Source organism: Agelaius phoeniceus, chromosome 11 (genome assembly GCF_051311805.1).
Source record: "Agelaius phoeniceus isolate bAgePho1 chromosome 11, bAgePho1.hap1, whole genome shotgun sequence".
Lineage (NCBI taxonomy): Eukaryota > Metazoa > Chordata > Aves > Passeriformes > Icteridae > Agelaius > Agelaius phoeniceus.
Genome location: NC_135275.1, coordinates 16,357,710 through 16,381,073, shown reverse-complemented (window position 1 = coordinate 16,381,073; position 23,364 = coordinate 16,357,710). Strand labels below are relative to the sequence as shown.

Genomic DNA, 23,364 nt, shown 5'->3' with positions numbered 1-23,364 from the left:
CCCTTTCATTGGGTCAAGCACAGGAATTAACATTTATAAGCATTCTCAGCCTTGGACACCTGAAGTATCTCTCCATGACTATATAGGGAATCAAAGCCTTCTCCAATTTGGATCACAGCCAGCTGCAGCATGGTGGTTTTTTCATCAGACAGGCTTAAAGTCTGCATTCAACCCTGCAGGCAGAGCTGCCAAGAGCTGAGAGCCAGGGCAGAGCAGGAAAGATGCAGATGCTGCTAGGGCTGTAGGGGAAACCCTTGTGCTGATGACCACTTTCACTGCTTTGCCTACCAGTTGTTTACATAAAGGGCCATTTACTCAGAGAAGGCTCCTTTTTGGAGCAATATTTGCTACAATATCTGTACATGTGCTTTATGTTATAAGCTGCTTTCAGCATTTTCTAGAAGACATCTTACCTGAGTTGCTTGAGGATCCAATATTGCAAAGCCAAGGTTATTCATATTTATATCAGGAATCATTTACCCTTCAGAGGAAAACGTGCTACAGAGTCAAGGAAAAAGTCATATATAAGGTGGGGGTAGAATCTGTTGTGCATGAGACACAGATTTCTGCAACGATTTAATTTAGTGAAATGTTGTACTTGAGTGTTTAAATTAGAAACCTGCTCTGAGCTGAGGAACTCTGATTAGACAAAGAGAACAGTAATCACTTGGAGCACTGCATGCAAGGGGCAAGCAGCCACTTAGAATCCCTAATTTGTAACTTATTTATGCACTGCAGAGCCCACACACCTTAATGGTTTAGATATTCTGCTTCATGCCAAATGACTAAACACTCCTCATGTGAGCAGGCTGTCACTTGCAGTCAGGTCATTTATCTTTCAAAAAAGCAACAGAGCCATCTTGTCCTCTCTGCTTGGAGGTCTCCTGAGACACAGGCATTTCAAGGTGGCTCCATTTCAATATGCATCATTTGAGAACCTGCTGTGGACAAGTTCAACCAGGCAGAAAGTTGTAAAGGTGTTTTTCCATCTGTAAACCATGATTGTTATTTTATGCTGTGAAAGAGCTAACACATCACTGAGCACAGTGACCAGGTGAGAGCTGCTTCTGGAAACACTGTAGGAACCCAGCAACAGACCCCTATTTCTATCACAGAATGGTTTGGGTTGGAAAGGATATTAAAGATCATCTAGTTCCAGCCCTCCTGCCATGGGCAGGGACACTTTCCACTAAATCACATTGCTCCAAGCCCCCTCCAGCCTGGTCTTCAACACTGCCAGGGATGGGGCATCCACATGTCTGGGCAGCCTGTGCCAGCACCTCATCCCCCTCACAGAAAAGAGCTTCTTTCTAATATTCTAAACCTACTCTTTCAATTTGAAGCCATTCCCCCTTGTCCCCATGTCCTTTAAATAGGTTTTGTAAAATTATATAGAGTACGTGTGGAAAGCCTGAGCCAGTGAGCTGCCTGCTCAAATCCATCAGGAACAAGGCAGTGTCTCCCCTTTGGACACTTTAACCTGGAGTCTCAAACACAGGAATAGGAGCATGACTTGAGAGATCTTCAGATCCAGCCTCTCTGGGGCTGAATTGCAGATCCAGACCTCTCTGGGGCTGAATTGCAGATGTTGGAGCCGAGAGCTTCTTTCCTCAGGCTCCAGCACTGGGCAATCAAAGCTGATGCTGGGAGGATGCACCTGGGCAGCCAGTGCAGGAGAATCACAGCCTGCAGCAGGCTCCAGGATGGGGCTCATCCTCCACAGCTTTAAAAAAAACCCTCAGGGAGGGAGGTTGGAGTGTCACCATTCACAGTGTGGGCACCTCTGTCCGGTGCACTCGAGAGCAGAGTCCCAGCATCCTGCACTTCTTTCTCAAAAATAACTGCCCAAGTCTTATTCAGGAGGGAGAGGAGAAGTGAAAAGCTACAGACACCTTCCTGTGAGGCTGCACACATACTGCTGTTATCTTTCTGGCAGTTTTTAGTGGCATCAGCACATACCATGCTCAGCAGAACAGCTGAAATCAGTCATGTTTCAAAGATCAGCAGACAGATCTTTGCCTGCTGTCTTTGCTGGTACATTAGCACTTCTCACATTAATTCATCAAATTAAGAGCCCTGCAGTAAAGCAAAGAAAACTTGCTGGGGAAAAAAAAAAAAGCTTGTTAAATATTCCCCACAATTTTGTTTTGGATACTTCAACCAATAGCATCCCTACCCTGTGGTGCTGCAGTCTCTGGGACAAGTGTGTGGGGAGTCATGGAATATTTTAGGTTGGAAGAGATCTCTACCTTCGTTGAATCCAACCTCTAACCCAACACTGCCATGTTCACCATAAAATCACATCTCCAAGTGCCACATTCACATATTTTTTGGACACTGTCAGGATTGGAAACTCCACCACTGCCCCAGGCATCCTGTTCCAATGCCTGACCATCCTTCCAGGGAGAAAACATTTACCAATAATCAGCCTAAACCTCCTCTGGAGCAACTTCAGGCTTTTTCTTCTTGTTCTGTCTCTTGTTACCTGGGAGAAAAGACTGACCCCCACCTGCCTGAATCTCCTTTCAGGGAGTTGTAGAGAGCAAGAAAATCCCCCCTGAGCCTCCTTTTGTCCACGCTGAGCCCCCCCAGCTTCTCCCCATCAAATTTGTGCTGCAGACTCTTCCCCAGCTCCATCCCTTCTCTGGACACTCTCCAGCCCCCCAATGTCCTTCTTGTAGTGAGGAGCCCAAAACTGAACCAGGATTTGAGGTGTGCCCTCACCAGTGCCCAGGACCAGGACACCTCCTTGAAATCAGGCTCACACAGGGCATCTCCAGGACATCTGTTCTTGCCAAGATGAACCCTTTGTATCTTTGAACTCTGTTTCCAGACAGGCTCCTCACAGTCCCAGCCTTCCTCACCTCCCCAGGGAGCCATTAGCTAATGAATAATTGAAATACAGGGGTTTGGAGCAGTGTCTCAGAGCTACCACCACGTGAGCATTTGGCTGCTGCCTCCTGCAGCCGGGGGAGGTGTGGGTGAGTGTCTGGAGAAGGAGCTGATGACTTTCCACGGTAATTACCTCCAGCAAGAGGCAGGCAGAGCACAGCAGCGCATCACAGGCAAAATGGCAAAGCAGCAAGGCTCTGCTATCATCCTGGCCCCCCTCCCTCCAAACTAATGGGCTGGATTACAGTGGAGGAGCTTGTGATGGGAAAAAAAAAAGAAAAAAAAAGAAAAATGATATTAAAAAAAAAAAAAGTAGTGTGTGCCAGGAAAGTCCCAAACCCTCATGAAATATTTGGCACCCTTTGGGTTCTAACTAGCAGGAAAGGAGAGAATAGAAAATTTAAGTTCTGAATAAGACTGGCTTTGTACTCTTCACACTCTCACTGGCAGTAGAGTAGTCCTCAGCTCACAGATATTAAAAAAAGAAAAAAACCCATTTTTCAAGGATCTTCCACTACAGATCCCAGTCACAGCTGCCTGTGGTGGGTAACAACCCTGCCCTCATTAGCATCAATACCAGGGACAAGAGAAATGACAATTGTGAGATGAGGTTTAAGAGAGAGCTTACTAAAGGTTAGGAGACCAATACTGCAAGCTGAGGAAAAGCTTTTTCAGAAGCAGCAGCAGGGAGGGCCCAGGATGTCTCCTGGCAGAGGAAGGCACTGTCACACCAGCAGAATGATTGCCTTCTCCATTTAGCAGCGTTTTAATGCCAAAGGGCTTTTAACAAAGCCCCTCTCCAAGGCACTTAAAGCTGCTAGGATGTCACAGGATGAGAAGGAGGATCTTTTAATGCATTAATAAATAGAGGGATAAAAAACCCAAACCCCACAAGACTAGGAATAAGCCCCAGTTTTTCAACAGAAAAGGAATGTATCAAGTGATTTGTACTGCTCACTGCAGTCACATGTGGCCTAGAAAGTCATTCAGAAGCAAAATGAAGTTTTTAGGCGAGATAAAGTCAGAATAGTGAAAACTGGAAGAGATTTCATAGATTTATATGCACATAGAGATATTTTAAGAGGTTTCATGTGTTTATATGCACATAGAGATATTTTATATGTAGCATGTCTATCTTAGTGGTTATATATTGTACATACTACATAAATATTGTCGCTTGTGTATAGATAAGTCAAAATGTATAATATATATTTTAAATCAATATATTTCACATACATACACAGGTCTACATAATCTGATACCCCACCCCATTTTCTGCCACCAGGCCCCAGGGCAGATGTACAGGGAGGCTGCACAGCAGCCTGTGGGGCTCCAGAGGAGAATGTCAGCAGGAGCATCTCAGCAACGAGTGAAATACATTCCTTCAGAGCACACCAAGTGCCTGGGAAGCCAAAGGCTCCTGTTCCCCCCGGGGGCAGCACCAGCCCATCTCCAGCACAGCCCCAGCACTCAGGCATGGCCACCACAGCTCCCAAAGGGCCCCCGAGGGCAGGGTTCATTCTTGAGTGGTCACAGACACCCGGGTTGCTGCAGCAATCGGGACATACCTGTTTCAATGCATCTGTTCATTAGCTACACTTCAGGCTCTCCCTGTCACATTGACAAACTGACTGCAAGCTCCAATCGATCCCAGGGCACCTCTTGGCCCCTGTAAGCTCCTGGTACCCACCAGGATGCACACACCTGGCCAGGAACCTTGTTCTGAAACAATTGCCAACAGCAAGATGCTCCCAGGCTGCAGCACAGCACAAAACACATCAAGTGGCCTCCAGCTCAAGGGGACAGTCCTGCCTTTCCTAAGCTCTTACTGCCTTTTATTTTTTTTTTTTTCAAGTTAAAAACATCTTACTAGATGCAGCTTTATCAAATGCTGTGTTAGTACCAGGCAACAGACACACACAAAAAAAAACCCCAAAAAAACCAACCAAACAAAAAAACAAGATCACCCTGGGCTTTTCTAAGGCTAGCAGGATGGAGTTCTGTGCTTAAGACAACTACACAACTGTACTAGGTCATGGACACCAACAACCTCCCATCTTCACTTAACACCAGCATTTATTTTATGTTCTATTAACAGATGTCAAGTGCAAGGAGGTATTTCACATACCTGGAAGGCAGGACAAAACAGCTCTCCATCTGCTCAGCCTGGGAAGGCCACCACTCTGACCTCTCTCCCAAGAGCTCTGTAAAAAAAGGGAGTTTTCCTTTTATCAGAACTCCTGAGCTGATTTGAAATATGTGGCAGCTGAGAGCTGCCAGTTAAACACCTGAGGAAGAGCTGCTTCACATTTCTCAGGGCTAAAAAAAAAGGAAAGAACCAGAGCCAAAATGTTGTCCTGGGAAGGCTCTGGCTGTAACAGGTGGGTGGGGGCAGCAGGTGTGTCCAGGCTGCCCCCTGAAAGCCACAAGCCAGATTCCTCAGGAGTCCTTTGCCAATGTGCTGGATGTGCAGCCAACAGCATAAGGAAAAGGTCACTTGAGATTTTAAAAGTCTCCAGTCCCTTGTAGCCTTTTTTCAAGTCCAGAGTTCACTGTCCCATCACCTCAGTGGTCTCTTCACTCCCATCCCAGACCCTGCACAAACCCTGCTGCAACTCTGGGACTGCCTGCTTGTCCCAGGCTATCAGCAGAGCCCAAACACCCACCCCAGCACCCCCAGCCCCACTTTGCACCCACACACTGCCCAGGCTGGGGGGCAGCTCCAGCATCCTGGACACAACACAAGCCTGGGAGCTTCTGGATGAATTCAGCTCCCTGAGGAAGAGCTTTCCTTTTGACCTTTGTCATCCTCTAACAGGGATAAGAAATCTGCAATTCTTCTGCAGTCTCAAGGGCTGGAATAGGCATTAGAGAAGAATTAAGCATTTCTCTTTAATTTGCTGTGCTTACCCACTCTTTCCTTCACATGTACTTGAGCACTCCCAGCATTGCTTGGCCTCAGGCTGCATTCAGCAGAAGGCTTTAGGTGCTCATTAATTAATGCTCAATTTGTGTGGGCCTCTGCTTACAATTCGTATGCAAATCCTTATCAAATTGTGTTCTGGTTTCAGCTGAGCTGGATCCAAGCCCCTAAAGAGCTAAAAGAGGAATGACAAATTGAGGAGTAAATGTGCAGGTAATAAAGCCTTTCCTGTCCTCAGAGGCTTTGCAGTAACCTTGGGTCATGTGTACTACAAGGATAAAATTAGAGCAGAAATAAAGAGTGCCTTAATGTTTGAGTCTTGCAGAATGTGCAAGAGCTGTTGTTGGAAAGCAACTACCAATAAACACTTACTGATGTGTTGGTTATTAATATGACATTTTTATATAAATGCTTCTTCCCCTAGAAAGAAGTTTTTACCAGAAGAGAAAAAATGAGTTTTTTCTGTATAATTTAATCATTGTGTATGTTGCCTGGTACTAACACAGCATTTGATAAAGCCACATCTAGTAAGATCTGGTTTTAATTTGTGCTCTTTATTACAGTTTGTTGTAGCTGCCTAATTAAAATTTGTCAGGGAAGTAATCAGCCTTATTTCTGCAGTGAGATCAGTTTAATAAGAAAGCAATTTTGCAATTTGGTTTCATTAATTAATTAGGCAAAACACTATACAATCCACATAGTGGTGTATAAACCCAGGGATGCTATGGCACCAGCTACAGTGTCCCAAGAAAAAAGGGAATTTCCCTGTGGATATTCCATACCCAGTGTGGTTTTTGCCCCTGCCAGCTTCAGAGAAAAAAGCTGTCATTTAATGCTTAACCTAAATGTGTCTGATAGTGCAGGTTTTCTTCAAACAAACCTCAAAAGATCATTATGTGGGGATGGAGGCACAGCAACTGGATCAAGAAAAATTCACCAGCAAATGGATTAGCATCTGTACACAGACTTCCTCCAACAGTCCCAGGTGCCAAAGCAAACAAATCTCATACTCCTGGGAAAACAAATCAAAGAAATAGTGGGAAGGCTGTCTGGGCAACCACTGGAGGAGGAGGAAGGGTCTCAGGGTTGGGCTGTAGATCTTTCTGCTTGTCCCTGCTGTAAGAATACTTGCCCAGCTTCATTTTCCAAACTGAAGCAGAGACCTGGCATCCATCAGTTTGGATGCCAAATCCCAACAGCACAAATCCCAACACAACCCCAAGCACTCAGAGGTCAGGTCCTCACTGGTTACTCTTCACACCACTTTCATTTCTGGGGTATCAGACACTGACATGATGCTCCCACTTGCAGAGGCAGAGGAACCTGCAGATCTCATCAACTCAGCTGCTGCTCAGCTCCTTGGCCCTTGCTGGGCTCTGCTCTGAGAAATCAATGCTGAACTCTCTTTGCTTCCAACAGGAGCAAGCAAGGAACAAAATAAAGCACAAGAGCAGCCTTTTGAGCAAGCTTGCAGCCTGCTCCCTGAGGATGCAGCCAGACATGCTGTCTGCACCAGATCAGCTTCAAAGCCAGCAGCTGAGACTGCTCAGGGCACAAACACTATGAGTTAATAAAAGAGCATCCTCCACAGTCACAGTGCAAATTTCTGCCTCCTCAGAACTGGAGGAAGATGCTTCTGCTGCTCCAAGCATTTCCTCCTGCTTTTGAGCATCAGGTGGGACTTTCAAGGACTGATGCAGATCAAGCCCCATTCACCTTGTTCAGAAACTCTTGCAGAAACTGTCCCAGAGCCTCAGCCTCTGTGAGGAGCCCAGTGCAGGCTGGAATCCAGCTCTGCTACCTGTGCTCACTTGGTTTTCCTGTGCCTCTGATTCCTTCCCTACCATTTGAATATCTTTGCTATTGAGTTGTTCAGAAATTGCTTCTTGCTTTGAATTTTCACTGTGCTTAGCACAAGGGGCTTTTGATCCAAGCCAGGGACTCAGGATGTTGCTCACAACACACCAAATTGGGATAAAAAGGGTTTGCACATGATGAGATGACAGAGTGAATAAGGCTGATAAAAGGCTCTTAAGTCATTAATTCAAGTTATGCAAGATCTAGAAACATTTCAGCAACAACAAAAAAATCTGTTAGAGCCTTAGCAATTTCAAAGAACTTTTTCTTAATTGGCACCACAATATTTTTTCCTTTCAGTCTTTTTTTTTTTTTTTTGTGACAGAGGGATATTAGCAAATTTATGCTTCCAGCATCACCAGTGGCTCCCAACCAATCTTTTCAGGGCTGTGCTGTGTTTTCTTTGCCTGAGTAATGGGAAACCTGCCCAGACACTCACATTCAGTCCAGCTTCCTACCCCAGAAAAGCAGCATCAGCTGATATTTGTGGCTTTCACAAATCTACCTGGCCAAAAAACAAAGGGACAGGGAAAGTGACTGAGCAGCATCAGGGACGCAGTATCAGTGTGTCATGGTTTGACACTGGCACAATGCCAGTGCCCCCATGAAAATACCTTCTCCCTGGTTTCTGCTGTGAGATGTGACCAGGAATAAGCAAAGCAGGCTCCTACTTAGGGAAAAAAGAAAACAAAACTTTATTAACTACACTACAACTACAAAGAAAAAGGAACACACATACACAGGGAAAATGAAAACTTCACAAATGCATTTCCTCCTCCCCCCACCAAATTTCCAGCTCAATACATTTGTTCCTCAAATCACCAACTCTCAGTCCTGCACCACCCTTCAAACAATCAATCCTCAGTTCATCAAGAGGAGAGGAGTCCTTCTTGTGCCATGGGCTTCCCCTGGAAACACAGCTGAAGCCTCGTGTGTTTCCGTGTCACTCGTGGCACCGCCCGGAGTACATCTGCCGTCGTGACTTCTTCCTTTTCATGTCCAGTGCTCTCACCACTGAACACGGACCAGAGCTGCTTCTAGGGTTGTCTTTTAAGGATGCTCTGTCCCGATCCAAAAAAGGCACAGTCTCTCCTTTGGGACACCTGTCCCCACAATCTCTCCTTTGGGACATCTGTCCCCCCCATATTTTTTCACCCCCTGGGGCCGAGGGGCATCAACACTGAACCCTCTTGGCTCTGAGGCCATTGCCTCCCCCTAGAATGCAGTCTCTGTATCACAAGGAACATGGGTCTGTCCATGGCTATACAAAAAGAGTCCAGCAAAAGCTACTCCATCATCTCTTCCCACTAGGATTCTTCTCTATTCTTCTACTATCTCTCGCTTGCCCAGACCTCTCTCACACTGGCCCATTTTCTTCCTCATCTTCCACTCTATCTTCTAGGAAAGGTCAATGTTCTGTAAAGTTCTCATTTTCCAAAAAGGGGTTAAAAGCTCCTACAAGTGGCCGGCTGAACCCCCCCCTTCTTCTCCGTCGCAGCCGTGCTGCCGGCACAGGCCCATGTTTATCAAGCTTCAAGGTCACAGTCTCAGGCAGCAGCTCTTTCTCTCTCTCTCTCTCTCTGTCTCTCAGGGGGGGCACCCGATGGCTCCCGGTGTCTCTCTCTCTCTCTTTCTCTCTTCCACCCTTCCACCCCGGGGCTCAGGCCTACCTCTCTCGGCCACATGGCTTTCCCCTCCCCCTGCCCAGCCAGCAGCTGGGCCGGGGGAGAGACCCGAACTCTTTCCCGCCGGAAACCCAAGAGGACCCTCCCAGGGGAGAGCTCTGCTTTTAACCCCGTGTTCTCAGAGGCGTGTCCATGTCTCAATGGCCAGGTTAAATGCCAATATTAAAGCCTGAATATCCATTGGCCAAAAACACAGCATCCCAAAAAACACATTTCCTGTCAAACCACCACATTCCACCCTTCGCCTCTGAGAACACACTTTCTAAAATTATTAACAAAATTACAAAACACTTCAACACTTCTACACAACAGGAAAACCTTCATCCCCCGATTTTTACTATGCAGCTACCTTAATTCAATACATGCTTTGTTCTTATTCTTCTTTGGTCCCATCTCACAGCTTTACTCACAACTTTATCTTATCATTCCCCCAAAATTCGATTTCCCGGCCAGGGAACCAAAAATGTCATGGTTTGACACTGGCACAATGCCAGTGCCCCCATGAAAATACCTTCTCCCTGGTTTCTGCTGTGAGATGTGACCAGGAATAAGCAAAGCAGGCTCCTACTTAGGGAAAAAAGAAAACAAAACTTTATTAACTACACTACAACTACAAAGAAAAAGGAACACACATACACAGGGAAAATGAAAACTTCACAAATGCATTTCCTCCTCCCCCCACCAAATTTCCAGCTCAATACATTTGTTCCTCAAATCACCAACTCTCAGTCCTGCACCACCCTTCAAACAATCAATCCTCAGTTCATCAAGAGGAGAGGAGTCCTTCTTGTGCCATGGGCTTCCCCTGGAAACACAGCTGAAGCCTCGTGTGTTTCCGTGTCACTCGTGGCACCGCCCGGAGTACATCTGCCGTCGTGACTTCTTCCTTTTCATGTCCAGTGCTCTCACCACTGAACACGGACCAGAGCTGCTTCTAGGGTTGTCTTTTAAGGATGCTCTGTCCCGATCCAAAAAAGGCACAGTCTCTCCTTTGGGACACCTGTCCCCACAATCTCTCCTTTGGGACATCTGTCCCCCCCATATTTTTTCACCCCCTGGGGCCGAGGGGCATCAACACTGAACCCTCTTGGCTCTGAGGCCATTGCCTCCCCCTAGAATGCAGTCTCTGTATCACAAGGAACATGGGTCTGTCCATGGCTATACAAAAAGAGTCCAGCAAAAGCTACTCCATCATCTCTTCCCACTAGGATTCTTCTCTATTCTTCTACTATCTCTCGCTTGCCCAGACCTCTCTCACACTGGCCCATTTTCTTCCTCATCTTCCACTCTATCTTCTAGGAAAGGTCAATGTTCTGTAAAGTTCTCATTTTCCAAAAAGGGGTTAAAAGCTCCTACAAGTGGCCGGCTGAACCCCCCCCTTCTTCTCCGTCGCAGCCGTGCTGCCGGCACAGGCCCATGTTTATCAAGCTTCAAGGTCACAGTCTCAGGCAGCAGCTCTTTCTCTCTCTCTCTCTCTCTGTCTCTCAGGGGGGGCACCCGATGGCTCCCGGTGTCTCTCTCTCTCTCTTTCTCTCTTCCACCCTTCCACCCCGGGGCTCAGGCCTACCTCTCTCGGCCACATGGCTTTCCCCTCCCCCTGCCCAGCCAGCAGCTGGGCCGGGGGAGAGACCCGAACTCTTTCCCGCCGGAAACCCAAGAGGACCCTCCCAGGGGAGAGCTCTGCTTTTAACCCCGTGTTCTCAGAGGCGTGTCCATGTCTCAATGGCCAGGTTAAATGCCAATATTAAAGCCTGAATATCCATTGGCCAAAAACACAGCATCCCAAAAAACACATTTCCTGTCAAACCACCACACAGTGTTAAACTGTGATAGCAAGGTGGGTGTGAGGCTGGAGGGGCACCCATGGGAGCAGTCACCCTCCCAGCACTGGGGCAGCAGTGCCTCAGCAGGGGATGCTCCCTGGGCAGCCAGACAGACAGAACAGACAGGACAGACAGAACAGACAGGACAGACAGAACAGACAGGACAGACAGAACAGACAGGACAGACAGAAACACTGCATGCTGGCTTTGTCACTTCTTGCCACAGGCTGGATGCTGCCTGCTCTTGCATCCACCATCACAGCAGGGGCTTTGCCGATCAGAGTTTTTATTTGTGGTAGGACCAGTTGTGAATGTTTAGGCTCCAGACCAAGCCTGTCCTGGCTGAGGCCCAAACCAGCACCTCACCTGCTGAGCTTCATTTCAAACCCACCACATCCATTTGCATCTCTTCTTTCAGCTCCATCCCACACTGCACAGAGACATTCCTTCTCCAAACAATTGGCTGCTGGGCTTCTATTGTAGTCTTTCCTTCACATCAAAATCCATCACAAAACATCATCTTAGCCCCTGAAAACACTAAGGGCCTTTTTATGTCAAAGAGTTAAATCTCATTACTCAGCAGGCATTAATTTCCCTCTTTTAACACTAGAGGGTTTGATCCCTTCCTGTTAAAAATTTATCCACCAAAGCTAAATCATCCTTGTCTTCCCCTTTCTAGCCAAGGAAGAAGAAAAAATTTAAAAGGCTCCAACATTTTGCTGGCTCATTCATCTTGGTAGATTCTTATTAAATCCTTACAGGGGCTGTTCTGTTCCTGGGGCATGAGACTGCTTTTTGTGTCCTGAAGGGATGTCACAGTGGGATAAATATTGGCTCTGAGCCAGGACTTTATAGGTAGGAATCAAACCAAATATTAGGATGATGAGCATTTAATACTGAGGCTCTGGCCCTAACCAATATCACTCAGTTCCAAAACAATTTATTGGCCACCCTTTTTTCCCACCATCCCTGGTCTGGATCTCCTCTTATCTGGCTTCTGCTTTTCACATTTTCATGGAACAGCAGATTCAGCTGGCTGGCATGCTTGGGTCACTCCCCTGGCCATACAAGCACAGCACTGCCAGAGATGCCCTGCAAATGCTGGACTTGAAATTCTTTCCATTGTGATCTGTAAACCAAGGGAGCAGCTGGAGGAGGAAATAAAAGTAAACCAATGCTCCCTTCAGCAGGGTTAATGGTGGGATGGAAACCACAGAGACTAAAATCAACCTTTACCTAAGACAGGAACAGATTTTGTGGTCATTGCCCATTGCCAAACCCATCACTGGTAACCCCAGCTCAGGGCTGGAGCCCCTGGGGTGGCTGGGAGAGCCCAGGGGGCTGGGCAGCCCTGACTCCAGGGAATCTGCACATTTTGGCAGCTGTGTCTCCATCATGCCCCACACCACCACAGAGGGAGGATGGAGAGGTCTGGGAGAGCCTGGGCTGCCTTTCCCTGGCATCAACCTGGGCTGGGGGCTGGCCCCAGCTGTTGCCTGGTCTTGGACCCAGCAGGAGCCAGGAACTCCCTCTGCCAAAGCACAAATGGAGAGGACACCAGTCCCTGAGCACTGACTTCATGGGTGGTTCAAGAGAGGAGTAAGTTCAGCCAGGTTTGGACACAACTTTATTCCATTTAAAAGGGACCAGCACAGGGTATCCAGGCACTCTGTGTGTACCTCACTCATGCTTTCCTCCCATGGTGCCAGGCCATTTCTTCTTTAAAATCACAGATCATTTTGTGGTTTTCACATTTTTGATCTCCTGCAGCAGGTCAGACATTAGAGTGAGACTGACTAACAAGATCATGAAGTCTTCAAAATTAATTTTGTTCTCTGAGTCTTCATCCAAGGAAGAAATTATTTCCTGGTATTTTGGTTTGTTTTCTTGGCCCTATGGAGGATTTTAAATGAAAAGAAAAGCATGAAATTCCTTTTTTATTGCATCACTAAAAAAAAAGAAAGACATCTACTTATGTAAATATTAATGTATTTTTTATTTTCCCATTCAGGTTGTTATGTCAACATTCATATTAGTTTTTCAAAAGGTATCCAAAGAAATTCAAACAGAAATATTATTGCAGTCAGAAAGGAGAACAACCAGTCCTCAAAGTTTCCATCAGAATCCAGAATATTTCTTTATGTCTAAAAGACACCTAATAATGACTGAAAATCTGACAATGATAATGTTACAGCTGGTAACTGTTAAATAAAAAAGGGAGTCCTGTGTCCTACTAAAACTGGGGGGAGGAAACCACCAACCAACCCTCTTAAATTTAATATTCAAATATATACAAATACATATTTTGAAGGTCTCAGAAACTGTTGATTTTACAGGCCTAACTTTAATACTGCTACTCCTGGTCCTCTTGGGCATTCCTGTTGGAATGGATTATTAAAATTCTGTAACATATCTATTATTTATATTTCCTAATGAAAAAGCCTTGCTAGAGTTCCAGGGTAGTTTTTTAGCTTAATAATTTCCAAACCATTTCAGGATCCCAAGCTTAATTGCTTCCAGTAATATTTTCTATTCTTTTTCAATAAGGTGCCTTGTTTCTAATTTGGTGCCAATTTCCCCTCCCCAACCAGTCATGTGATCTTGTTATTTTTGGAAATAAAGGTATTACCTCTCTCATTTACTTATTTGAACTCTTTTTTATTAGTCCTATATAGCTTTTCCTACCACTTGATAATTTTTAGTTTTGTTTTTTTTTTTTTTTTTTTTGTTTTGTTTTTTGGTTTTTTTTTTTTTTTTGTTTGTTTTTTTTTTTTTTTTTTTTGTTTTTGTTTTTTGTTTTTTGGTTTTTTTTTAATTTACAGAGGGGAAATAAAGCCCTGTGGGAAGCTGACAGCCACAAGTGCTGCTATGCTGGTTTTTTTTTTCACCCCACCTTTCTGCCCCTGTCTCCCAGGAACCCCACCAGTGACAGCAGTGGACACAGCTCTGCAGCACAGGGCTGGCTCTCTCTGCTCTGGCAAACCACCAAACACCTCATGAAATACCATGAGTTTCTTCTCTTCCTAAAACCAGCCTCTTGTCATCATCCAAGGGTTTTAATTTAGTTGGTTGGTTGGGTTTTTGTTTTTGGTTTTTTTTTTTTGTAATTGCCCTGTTTTCTTTAAACAAATCCAAGCAGGAATCAGCTGTGGTTTGTTGCTGTCCCCCTCCTTTGGCCCTGTGTTAGACACAGGCTCAACATAAAGCAACTCAGTCACAGAATGTTGGTACCAAATCCCCAAAGTCTCACTTGGGATGAGCCCATGGACTGACTGGTGCTTGCCAGGCTGCAGGAGAGAGCCTGAGCTGCCATTCCTGCATCCAAAGTGCCCAGGGCTGTCCAGGGCTGTCCCAGTGCCCAGCAGACCCCCTCACCTGGATGAAATGCCAGAACTGGGATTGCAGTAAGCTCTTGGTTTCAGATTTGCTGAGCTTGCTCTCAGAGTCAGCATGGTTGTTATACACCAAAGCTGCTGTAGCAAAAGCCTTTTCAAGGTCTGAGCCTTTTCTTAGAGCTGGAGGGAGGAAAAGTTTATCCAAAAAAAAAAAAATTGGCTTTTAAAATATAATTGAAAGGAATCTGTTAAAACTATCCTGGGTGGGTGGAAATCTGTGTAGTTTCATTAAAGTTAATGAGACTGAAACTGTTTATACCCACAGAGGATCTGGCCCAGATTTAATTTGGAATGGGCCAGCAACATGCCTCATATCCCATGCAATCACACCCTGAAGGGAGCTTTCCTTCAGAGCTAGTGCTGTGACACATAATTTGAGACCCACCTGGCCTCTCCTGACCCTGGGAGCTGCCACAGCATGGGGACAGGCCATGGTGCCCATCTCCTGGATGCATTTGGAGTCCCAGAGACCTGCACCAGGGAAAACATGGCCCCTTTGGAAGCCTGGCTGCACAGGAGCATCCCTGCCTGAGCACCAGTGCTGCACTCCAGCATCATGGCAAACCTGGGGTCTGGGCTGCATTCATCCCCCCTTGTGCATGCCTCTGAAATACTGATGCTCACAAGCTCTGCTAGCAGGGGTTACACAGATGATTTGTGCTGTAATTCCTTATGAAAAGGCAAGCACAAGAGATGTGACAGCACAGGGGAACATGGCACAGGGACCCATGAGATCCTCTTGACTTGCACCAGCTGAGGATCTGCTCAGCCTCTGCAAGCCTGTGACATTGCCAGAACTTTCTGCACATGGGCTGTGAAGGACCTGACCCCCAAAGGGGCAATGAAGGGCTCCCCTTACCTTTAACTGATGCCAGCTGCTTGGCAATGGGTACACTGGTGGTGAGAAAGCAGAGAGGCACAATTATCAGTTGGTAAATTGTGTTGGGCATTGAATTTCTCCATGAATGAGCTTGCTCATTTCTGTTTTATTTAATCACCCAGGAACTCAGGGCTTCCCAAGAGACAGTGTCTTTCCTTCACAGTGGAAAGGAAAATGGTCTCTACAAGAAGCCCAAGAACATCACACAGCTTCTAATCCCTCACCTAAGTGAGTAGCCTGGAGTTGTTACTAAAGCTGATTATTAATTTTAAGTGAGGGACATTGCAACACACTTCATGTAATTTCTCCATGAACATGAAAGAGGCCCCAGAGGTTTCTCAGTTTTATAGCCATTCCCAGGAAAGCAGAGAGGGGTCTGCCATCCCCTCCTCACCAATGCTCTCAGTTTAGAGCAGGCACACAGCTTTTATTTCCAGCAGGACTCACATTTGTGAGAATCACCCCCCTGCTTTCAATCAAAACCTAAAACCTGCTTACCTTGTGCTGAATTGCTAGAAACTAATTACAGAGTGTGTGATAGAGACAAACACACCCAGATAATGAGTTTCAACACAAATGGCAGATCACCCAGATGCCACAACAAAGAGATGACTTACCCCTTGGGCATGCCTGCAGCAGCTGGAGGGCCTTTTTTGGTGGAAGCAGGAGCTGGCTGAGTGACTGAGTACTGCTTCATACTGGGAACACTTGTTCTGCAGCCACACATCTCCAGGCCAGGCTGTTTGTGATCTCCAGGCAACGGGGTAATAGCAAGCAGGTGGATGGAAGCTCTGCCCTGTGGAAGCAGCCTGCTTGTAGCCATGCCTATCAATAATGTAAACACTACCTGGGAATCCTGGAGCCAGTGGAATACACTGGTCTACAGCAGGAAGGCACTGCTGGGCTGGCAAGTAGTGGGGCTTGTGTTTTACAGGGGAATTTGACAGAAACAAACCCAGCTCATAATGGAACCTGGATCCTCTCAGACCTGTGGGGATGTAACTTTGCATCTTTTGACACTGTATCCATTCATCTATACAAATTACAATTTTAATGAGAAACATTCCTGGTGTGGGATAATGTAACTTGCCCCAAGCTATAAACCGAGTTATTCCTGCAGCCAGAGTCGGAATCCAAGCATTTCCTATTTCTGATCCAGCATTTACCCTAGGTGAGCACACTCCCACTCTAATATTTATTCTATTTCCCTGTCACAGTGCAAAGAGCCCTGCTCTGCCTCCAAACCACTTCCAAGGCAGCCTCCAGCAGGGAGCCTGGGCTGTGCTTCCCACCCGAACAGGGAGTGCTGCTTCCCAAAGCAGCTCGGAGCCATATGGCAGAGCAGGCGCACATTAGAGGAACTGGAAGGGCTCCAGTGAACTTTGTTATTTATTGGCATGGATATTGCTATTAGAAAACACAGCTTGTCACACTGCCTAGCTCCATGCACGGGCTCCTCTCTGCGAATCCTTTGCCTAGAGGTGTCTAGACAGGATAACTTCAAGTGAAAAGACAAAGCAGCCACTTTAATTCCAGGGTGGTCTGTTAATAGGTGGTGACTTCAACTACCTCATCCAGCTCATCTTTCCTGGTGAAAGGATACAATACTGATGTTAAAACTGTCCATGATGAGACTTTATGTAACGGGACACACAAAGGAGACTGCAACAGATGGCCTAGAGAATTAAAATGTTTTCCTCATTTAGTAGAAGCTAAATTACTGAAGGCTAATGAATAAGGATGTTCACCACCTTACCGTTCCTGGATTTTAATTATCTTAAAAAGCATGGGAAAAGAGAACCTTTAATTTTCCATCTAAAAGTGTCATTACTCAAACAATTCAGAGCCTTTTCCTGAGAGGTTTAAGCTGTCTTAGATCTCTAGTGCATTCTTTAGGACTGGCTCATGAATAAAACAGAGCCTGTAATTGCAATGACGAAGCCAAAACACATATAATCAATGCTCATTATTCCATCAATTAACACACTAAAATTAAACAAGAATTCAGGCTTAGTAATCTGCCATCAGCTAAAGAAAAAAAAAAGGAGAGTCTTGATATCATGTTGAAGTGATAATTCCCTTTCACATCTGTTGAACCATACAAGGAGGCATGAAAAGCATTACAACCCGGTTAATATGTGGTATGGGGATGTTTGGTCTTAGCATCCAAGGTGAAAAATGAGAGTGAGAAATAGACTCAATTTCCTGTTTATCAGTGGCAGGCAGTACTGCGAGTGGGCTGGCAAACCCAGCCCTCTGTGTTTTGGGATCTTTCCACTGTAGATCAGATTTCAGCTCACAGTTGTTTTAATCTCACCGACTTTTGAGAGCCTGAGCTCTAGAACAGGTGATTTGCTTTGCTGGGGTAATAGCAAGTTCAGACAATCCTGGGGTTCATTATCCCTCTAGGATACACTAATTAATGTGTGCAGGAGCGTTTGTGCCTGACAGATAAGGGGTAGCATGAGGATAACCCTTGCCTTTGCAGATGATCAGCTTTGAAGATTGAGATTTTGGCTGTGTGTGTTGCTCGAGTATTCTGGTCAGCAAGGTGTGTGTGGAGCCAGGCCATCTGCTCTGTAGCTATTTTGGTACACACTATTTATGTTTGAAATACCCAGGTGCCTTTGTTGGTCAATTTTTAGCATGTTTCACACGTTAACAATCCTGTCTGTGCAAAATACGCAACCTGCCACTTCAAACCGCAAAATCTTTACAGGCAGTTCACTTAAAATAATTGCCACTGCAAAAAGCCACAGCCTCTGCCTCACTTTTGGTATTTTCCTGGAGTCTCCCCCCTCCTTTTTTAAGGAAATGCTTTCTGCATTTCAGAAGGCTGACGTTGTGAAACGTGTGTGTGACAGAGCCCTGACTCCCTTAGAGATGACCTGGGTGGGGCAGGATCCCAGGGACACAGGCAGGAGGGAATGCCTGAACAGGAGACACACTCACACCTCCTGGCCTCTCAGCTTTCATTTCACCAGCAGACCCTTCAGCAGCTGCAGGAGAAGAGCTGCAAACTTGCACCCAGGCAGGTAATAGCTTAAATTCTTCATCCAGAGAAGCTGTGGCTGTCCCATCCCTGGAAGTGTCCAAGGCCAGGTTGGACAGGGCTTGGAGCAGCTTGGGATAGTGGAAGGGGGGATGGAACCAGATAAACTTTGATCCTGAAAACACCATTGCCAAATAATTTTCCCTCTGAGAATATTTTATTATAGGATATTTAGATTTCAGAAAGGCAGCTATATTCTTAAAAACCTAGAATCTCATTAATGGGGGACAAAACAATAAAAATGTAACATCACTGAACTATTAAAATTTCATATCAAAATGCTGAGGTCTTCATAATCAGGATAGATGGCATTGACAAATGATGGGATAATCAGCACCAGATATATTAATAGCAAAATACAAATTATTGTTGATGTTAGAGAATTCTAAAAGGAAAAGCTCTTGGGTTTAGCAGAAGTAGGGAATAAAAAGAAATCCTAAAAAAGAATATTGAAGTTAGGGGAGAGCACAAGCTAAGTAGACCGCCTATTCACATACATAAGGAATTTTGACTCAAATCTATCTTAAAACTAGTGGACAAAGGACTAAATGCTTGTGACATGATATGGCATAATGAGAAGAACTCTTTTCAAAAAAGGATTAAATAATACAGTGGCATTTTTTAATCAGGAGCTCTTAATCTGTCTGTCATATTAACTGTGAAACTCTGGAGATATTGTCAGGAGCAGACTACAGGGAGGTGCAATGCATGTTGATGCCACTGCCTCTTATATCAGCACATCACAGTCTCAGCCAAGATTGATTCAGGGCTACAGCCTGGATTGCTCTTTCAATTTGAGAGCATATAAAGATTTGAAATAATTAAGCTAATCAGGCCATGCAATTGCAACATGAATAAATGCAATAAGAGCACAAACTTTCTCCAAGTCTTAGCCATCACTGAGGCTCTGTTATGTGCAGATCAATGGCCACAATGAAGGAGATTTGGTCATCAGGAAAAATATCACACAAAAAAACCCCAACTCCATCTCCAGCCAGGGCAGAGCCCTGTGGGCTGTGTTTGCATCTGAACCCATCCTTGTCTCCTTGATGTGCTGGGCAGGAGGTGGAGCAGGCTCAGAGCCAGTGGTACCCAGAGCAGGGGATGCACTTTGCAGAGCTGGAGCATTGATGCTCCAGGAGCAATGGGGGAAACCCAAACCAGCAGGTGAACGTGCCCCTTCCTTGGCCTCTGAGGCACCTGGAAAGTCCTGTGCTCCCCCCTCCCCACCACACTCACCAGATGTACCTGCCTCTCCCCCATAGCTTCACACTTGATAATGCAAATATGCTCCTAACTTGGGTAGCTGAGAAATGGGCTATAAAGAGAAACACATGGGAAAACAGGAGGGACAGCACAAAGATCAAGGAACATGTTTTTTCTCTCCCAGGCTGACCTAGTTATTCAACTAACTGGCAGAGATACTCTAATGATGAAGCAGGGAAGCAAGGAGGCTGCCAACAGCAGTTTCACAAAGGATGCTTGAGTTTACTTCACTATTTCTCTTAAATCCAGGTAACATCAAATGCAGTCTTTTTCATAAGTTGCTCAACCCTTGACTATGCAGTCATCATCCCCAGCTGAAATAAGCTTTCAATTTCTCAGCAACTGCAAAAGGATGTGATAAGACCCAAATCTAGAGGAAGACAGAGGAAACATTCAAATACATTTTCTTACATAACACAGACAAGTGCATGCATCATTTTTGTTTTCACTTTTGCTGCTGCCACACTTTATTAACCTGAGAAGCTATAGATAGAGATTTTTCTTCCTTCCTAATTCAGAGTGAAGATTACAGTCCCCAAAGGGTAACAGCTGGCTCAACTGTTCTGTACAGCAGCAAGGAACTGAGGTACCTGTAAAGATCTGGCCAGCAGGGTACAGCAAGGGCAAGTCTTCCATTAAAATATGTGCCCCTTACACTACTTCTTGTTAACTCTTCCACCAGTTCTGCCCTTCATGAGAAAACCTTAGACCTGGAGGTACACAAATAGTACCCAAAATATGACATAAACTTAATTCTGTTCTAAGCTGTGTATCAAAAACTGCCCTTTCTCCAGGGGTGTGAACTCCAGAAAGCTGCAGTCCTGTGCTCGCATGCTTACACAAGAATTTCATCTGGTTTGAAATGCAGGAATAAACCAAAGCAAAACCCATTTCCATCCCTCAGCTTTGGATAGAAAAGTTTAAGAATGGGACCCTGCTGATTTGAGTGGAAAAGTTCATGAAGAGAAAGGTAGCTGATACAAAAACTATTTCTAGTGGAGAAGCTTAGATATGGGAGCTCAGTTTGGGATATTCTTCATCAACTAATAGAAAGGGAATTTAAAAGAACAACAATGACAAAAAAAAAAAAAAAGAGTAGAAACAGGAATATGTGGGAGAGGGTATGAAGAGCACATATCCCATCACACCCCTTGCCACACATGCAGATTTCACTTTCTCCTGACTTGCCAATGTCCAACGTTTTTCCAAACTTAAAAGAAGAAAACCAATGAACCAACCAAAAAAGTCACCTCCCCCAAACAACCAACCCCAAAAACAAACAAAAAAACCAAACAAAAAATCACATAAATAAAAAAAACGTAAAAAAAATAACCAAGAGCCAAAATAACATTTTTTGTTAACCCAGAAAATTGTATTTTGCCCTCATTTGGACTAGGAGAACATTTAGATATTCCAGTTTGTTTTCTCTACAACTCACACATAGCTTTCCAGCAATCCTCAGAACTGGGATGGGTGGCACACTACTGGGCTAGTCCTACTGACAGTGGAAAGAGAGGTAAAGAGGCAGGCAGGTATTAAACTGCACACTTTTAATTTTTTTTAAAAAGTTGTGATACTGACCTTTAATGACAGGTGTCTGCAGAAGTGTCATACTCCACTGTACATTAACACAATTCCCATAGAAGTGTTGGAAAACAGTAAGAATATGACCAATAAGGTCAGGCATAGGAATAGTTATTTTTCTTTAATAGTTATCTTCGTTATTTGGCAGTGACATTTCAATATTAACATACTCTGAAAACATGCATTGTATGCAATAACTTTATTAGGGTCAAATAGATATCACAATATAGATTCATCCACTGAGTAGCCATAAATTGGTTACAACAATCATAGAAGAGACTAAGCTGTTTTAAGCTAAGATGCTTTCAACATTACAGCTCATACAATAAGATTATATACTGATACACTTTGATCTAGAAATGCAGATGATCAGTTTTGATTAGTACATTGTGCTTCAGGCTTTCATTTGTGTCAATGCATCCCATATGCTGTAGTGAGGGAGGGTTGAATTTCCCAGGGAGGAATCCAAACAGGCTACAAGGCTGGCTCCGGCTCTTTCAGGATGAGTTCCTCTGAGCCTGGGTTATTTGGTCAATCCAGTTACATTCTCCATTAGCACCAAGCTAGCGCTCAGAGCAGCAATCTAACAGAGGGATATCTAACAATCTTGAAACAGCACGGACAGAAAGGTTTTCTTCTCATCAAAGGGCATAAAGGAAAATTTATGCTTTGTAAGGTCACAACAATACGTGCGGTTTTCATGTTGCCATGTCAAGCAACAGGGCGTTTCCACATGATTTTGTGTACTGATATCTGCACCTCTGTTATCTTAGTTAAATAAATACCTTTGTAAACATATAACACAGTTACTTGGTCCTTATTCTCCACAGCTCACGTTAAAAGATTCACAAAACATCCATAGAAATAGTGATTTATAGAAGGAATACTTAGCTGAGTTAAATGGAATAAACATTGGTCAGGTACCATAGATACTACTGAATGCCATTTCAAGGATAAACAGTTTAGTTACAAAGCATTCAGAACTTGGGTAAGCCATATATTCAACTCTGCAAAATATATAAAAGATGCATACTTCTTTTAAACAGACATTTAACAAAATGTAGTGGCAGAAGTCGAGAAGTTCCATTTACACAGTCCAGACATTTGGTAGTATGAAACTGCTTATCCATGCACTAAATTACAGATGGATGACTCATTTAACTGAAATAATAGTAAAATCTTCTGAAACAAAAAGGTATAACCAAAACAAACTCTCTGAAGAGTCACAGACAGGCAGTTCTGAAAATTTAGGTGCAATGTTACATGCATGGATATACAGAATAATCTGTAGAAATCATAGTAAAACACTTCCGTTTTTCACCAAAATGCAGAAGGAAATTCAATTATATTATGCATATTAAATACTACAGACTTGAGGCTACAAAAAGCTTCTACCATCTTAACACATACAAAACTACCATAAAGTTATCTCTACAGTACCTACTACAACAGCAACTCCAGGTCACCGGCGAGGAGCACATCCCCTGTGTCTGGCTAGTCAGGGAAAGAAAGGCCAACTCCAGCCCCCTGGCCACCTCCCATCTGCCAAAGGAGGTGGGCTTAGACCTTCAATGGATATTAAACACCGTGTTGTAGTATGAATTTATGTAGAACCCTTAAAAATCTGGTGCCACTGAAACTTGAGACCTGTTAAACTCTCTACTTGCGAGGGATGCAAGAGCTTGCGCTGCGTGAACCCTAAATTTGATTAGAGAAGGAGGTTGGCCCGCTCTGCCCATAGCTCTGGGACTGGCCATATTCACCCACCTGGCCATAGGAGCCTGGCTGGTTGTAGCCACCAGCTGGCCCATAGCTGTCTTGGTTGTAGCCACCTTGGTTGTAGCCCCCGGGCTGCTTCTCCATGGTGTCCGCAGCGTGCCGCTGGCCCGAGGAATGCCAGCCCGTCTCCTTAAACACAAACCAAATGTTGCCTGCCCAGAGGATAAAGTTCAAGTAGCCAAAGACCTGGGTGGGAAGAAGAGGAGCTCGTCACCAGCAGCCACAATC

The 23,364-nt window shown here is 44.8% G+C and overlaps 2 protein-coding genes across 4 annotated transcripts in view; both read right to left on the bottom strand.

The window, feature by feature from the left end:
* Nucleotides 1-12,790: 12,790 nt before the first annotated feature.
* On the bottom strand, nucleotides 12,791-21,387 carry SNTN (sentan, cilia apical structure protein). Its single transcript, XM_054640360.2, has 4 exons — nucleotides 16,073-21,387; nucleotides 15,435-15,469; nucleotides 14,556-14,695; nucleotides 12,791-13,073 (listed from the first exon to the last, which is right to left on the bottom strand). The coding sequence occupies exons 1-4, from the start codon at nucleotides 16,276-16,278 to the stop codon at nucleotides 12,915-12,917; spliced, it is 540 nt and encodes a 179-aa protein (XP_054496335.2). The 5' UTR covers nucleotides 16,279-21,387; the 3' UTR covers nucleotides 12,791-12,914.
* A 154-nt stretch (nucleotides 21,388-21,541) lies between these two features.
* Nucleotides 21,542-23,364, bottom strand: part of SYNPR (synaptoporin) — a 99,923-nt gene continuing 98,100 nt past the window's right edge. For all 3 annotated transcript variants that reach the window (XM_054639986.2, XM_077184360.1, XM_054639987.2), the window contains one exon: nucleotides 21,542-23,322. In XM_054639986.2, coding sequence (XP_054495961.1) covers nucleotides 23,056-23,322 — 267 coding nt within the window. In that variant the 3' untranslated portion in view covers nucleotides 21,542-23,055. The remainder of the gene's footprint in view (nucleotides 23,323-23,364) is intronic.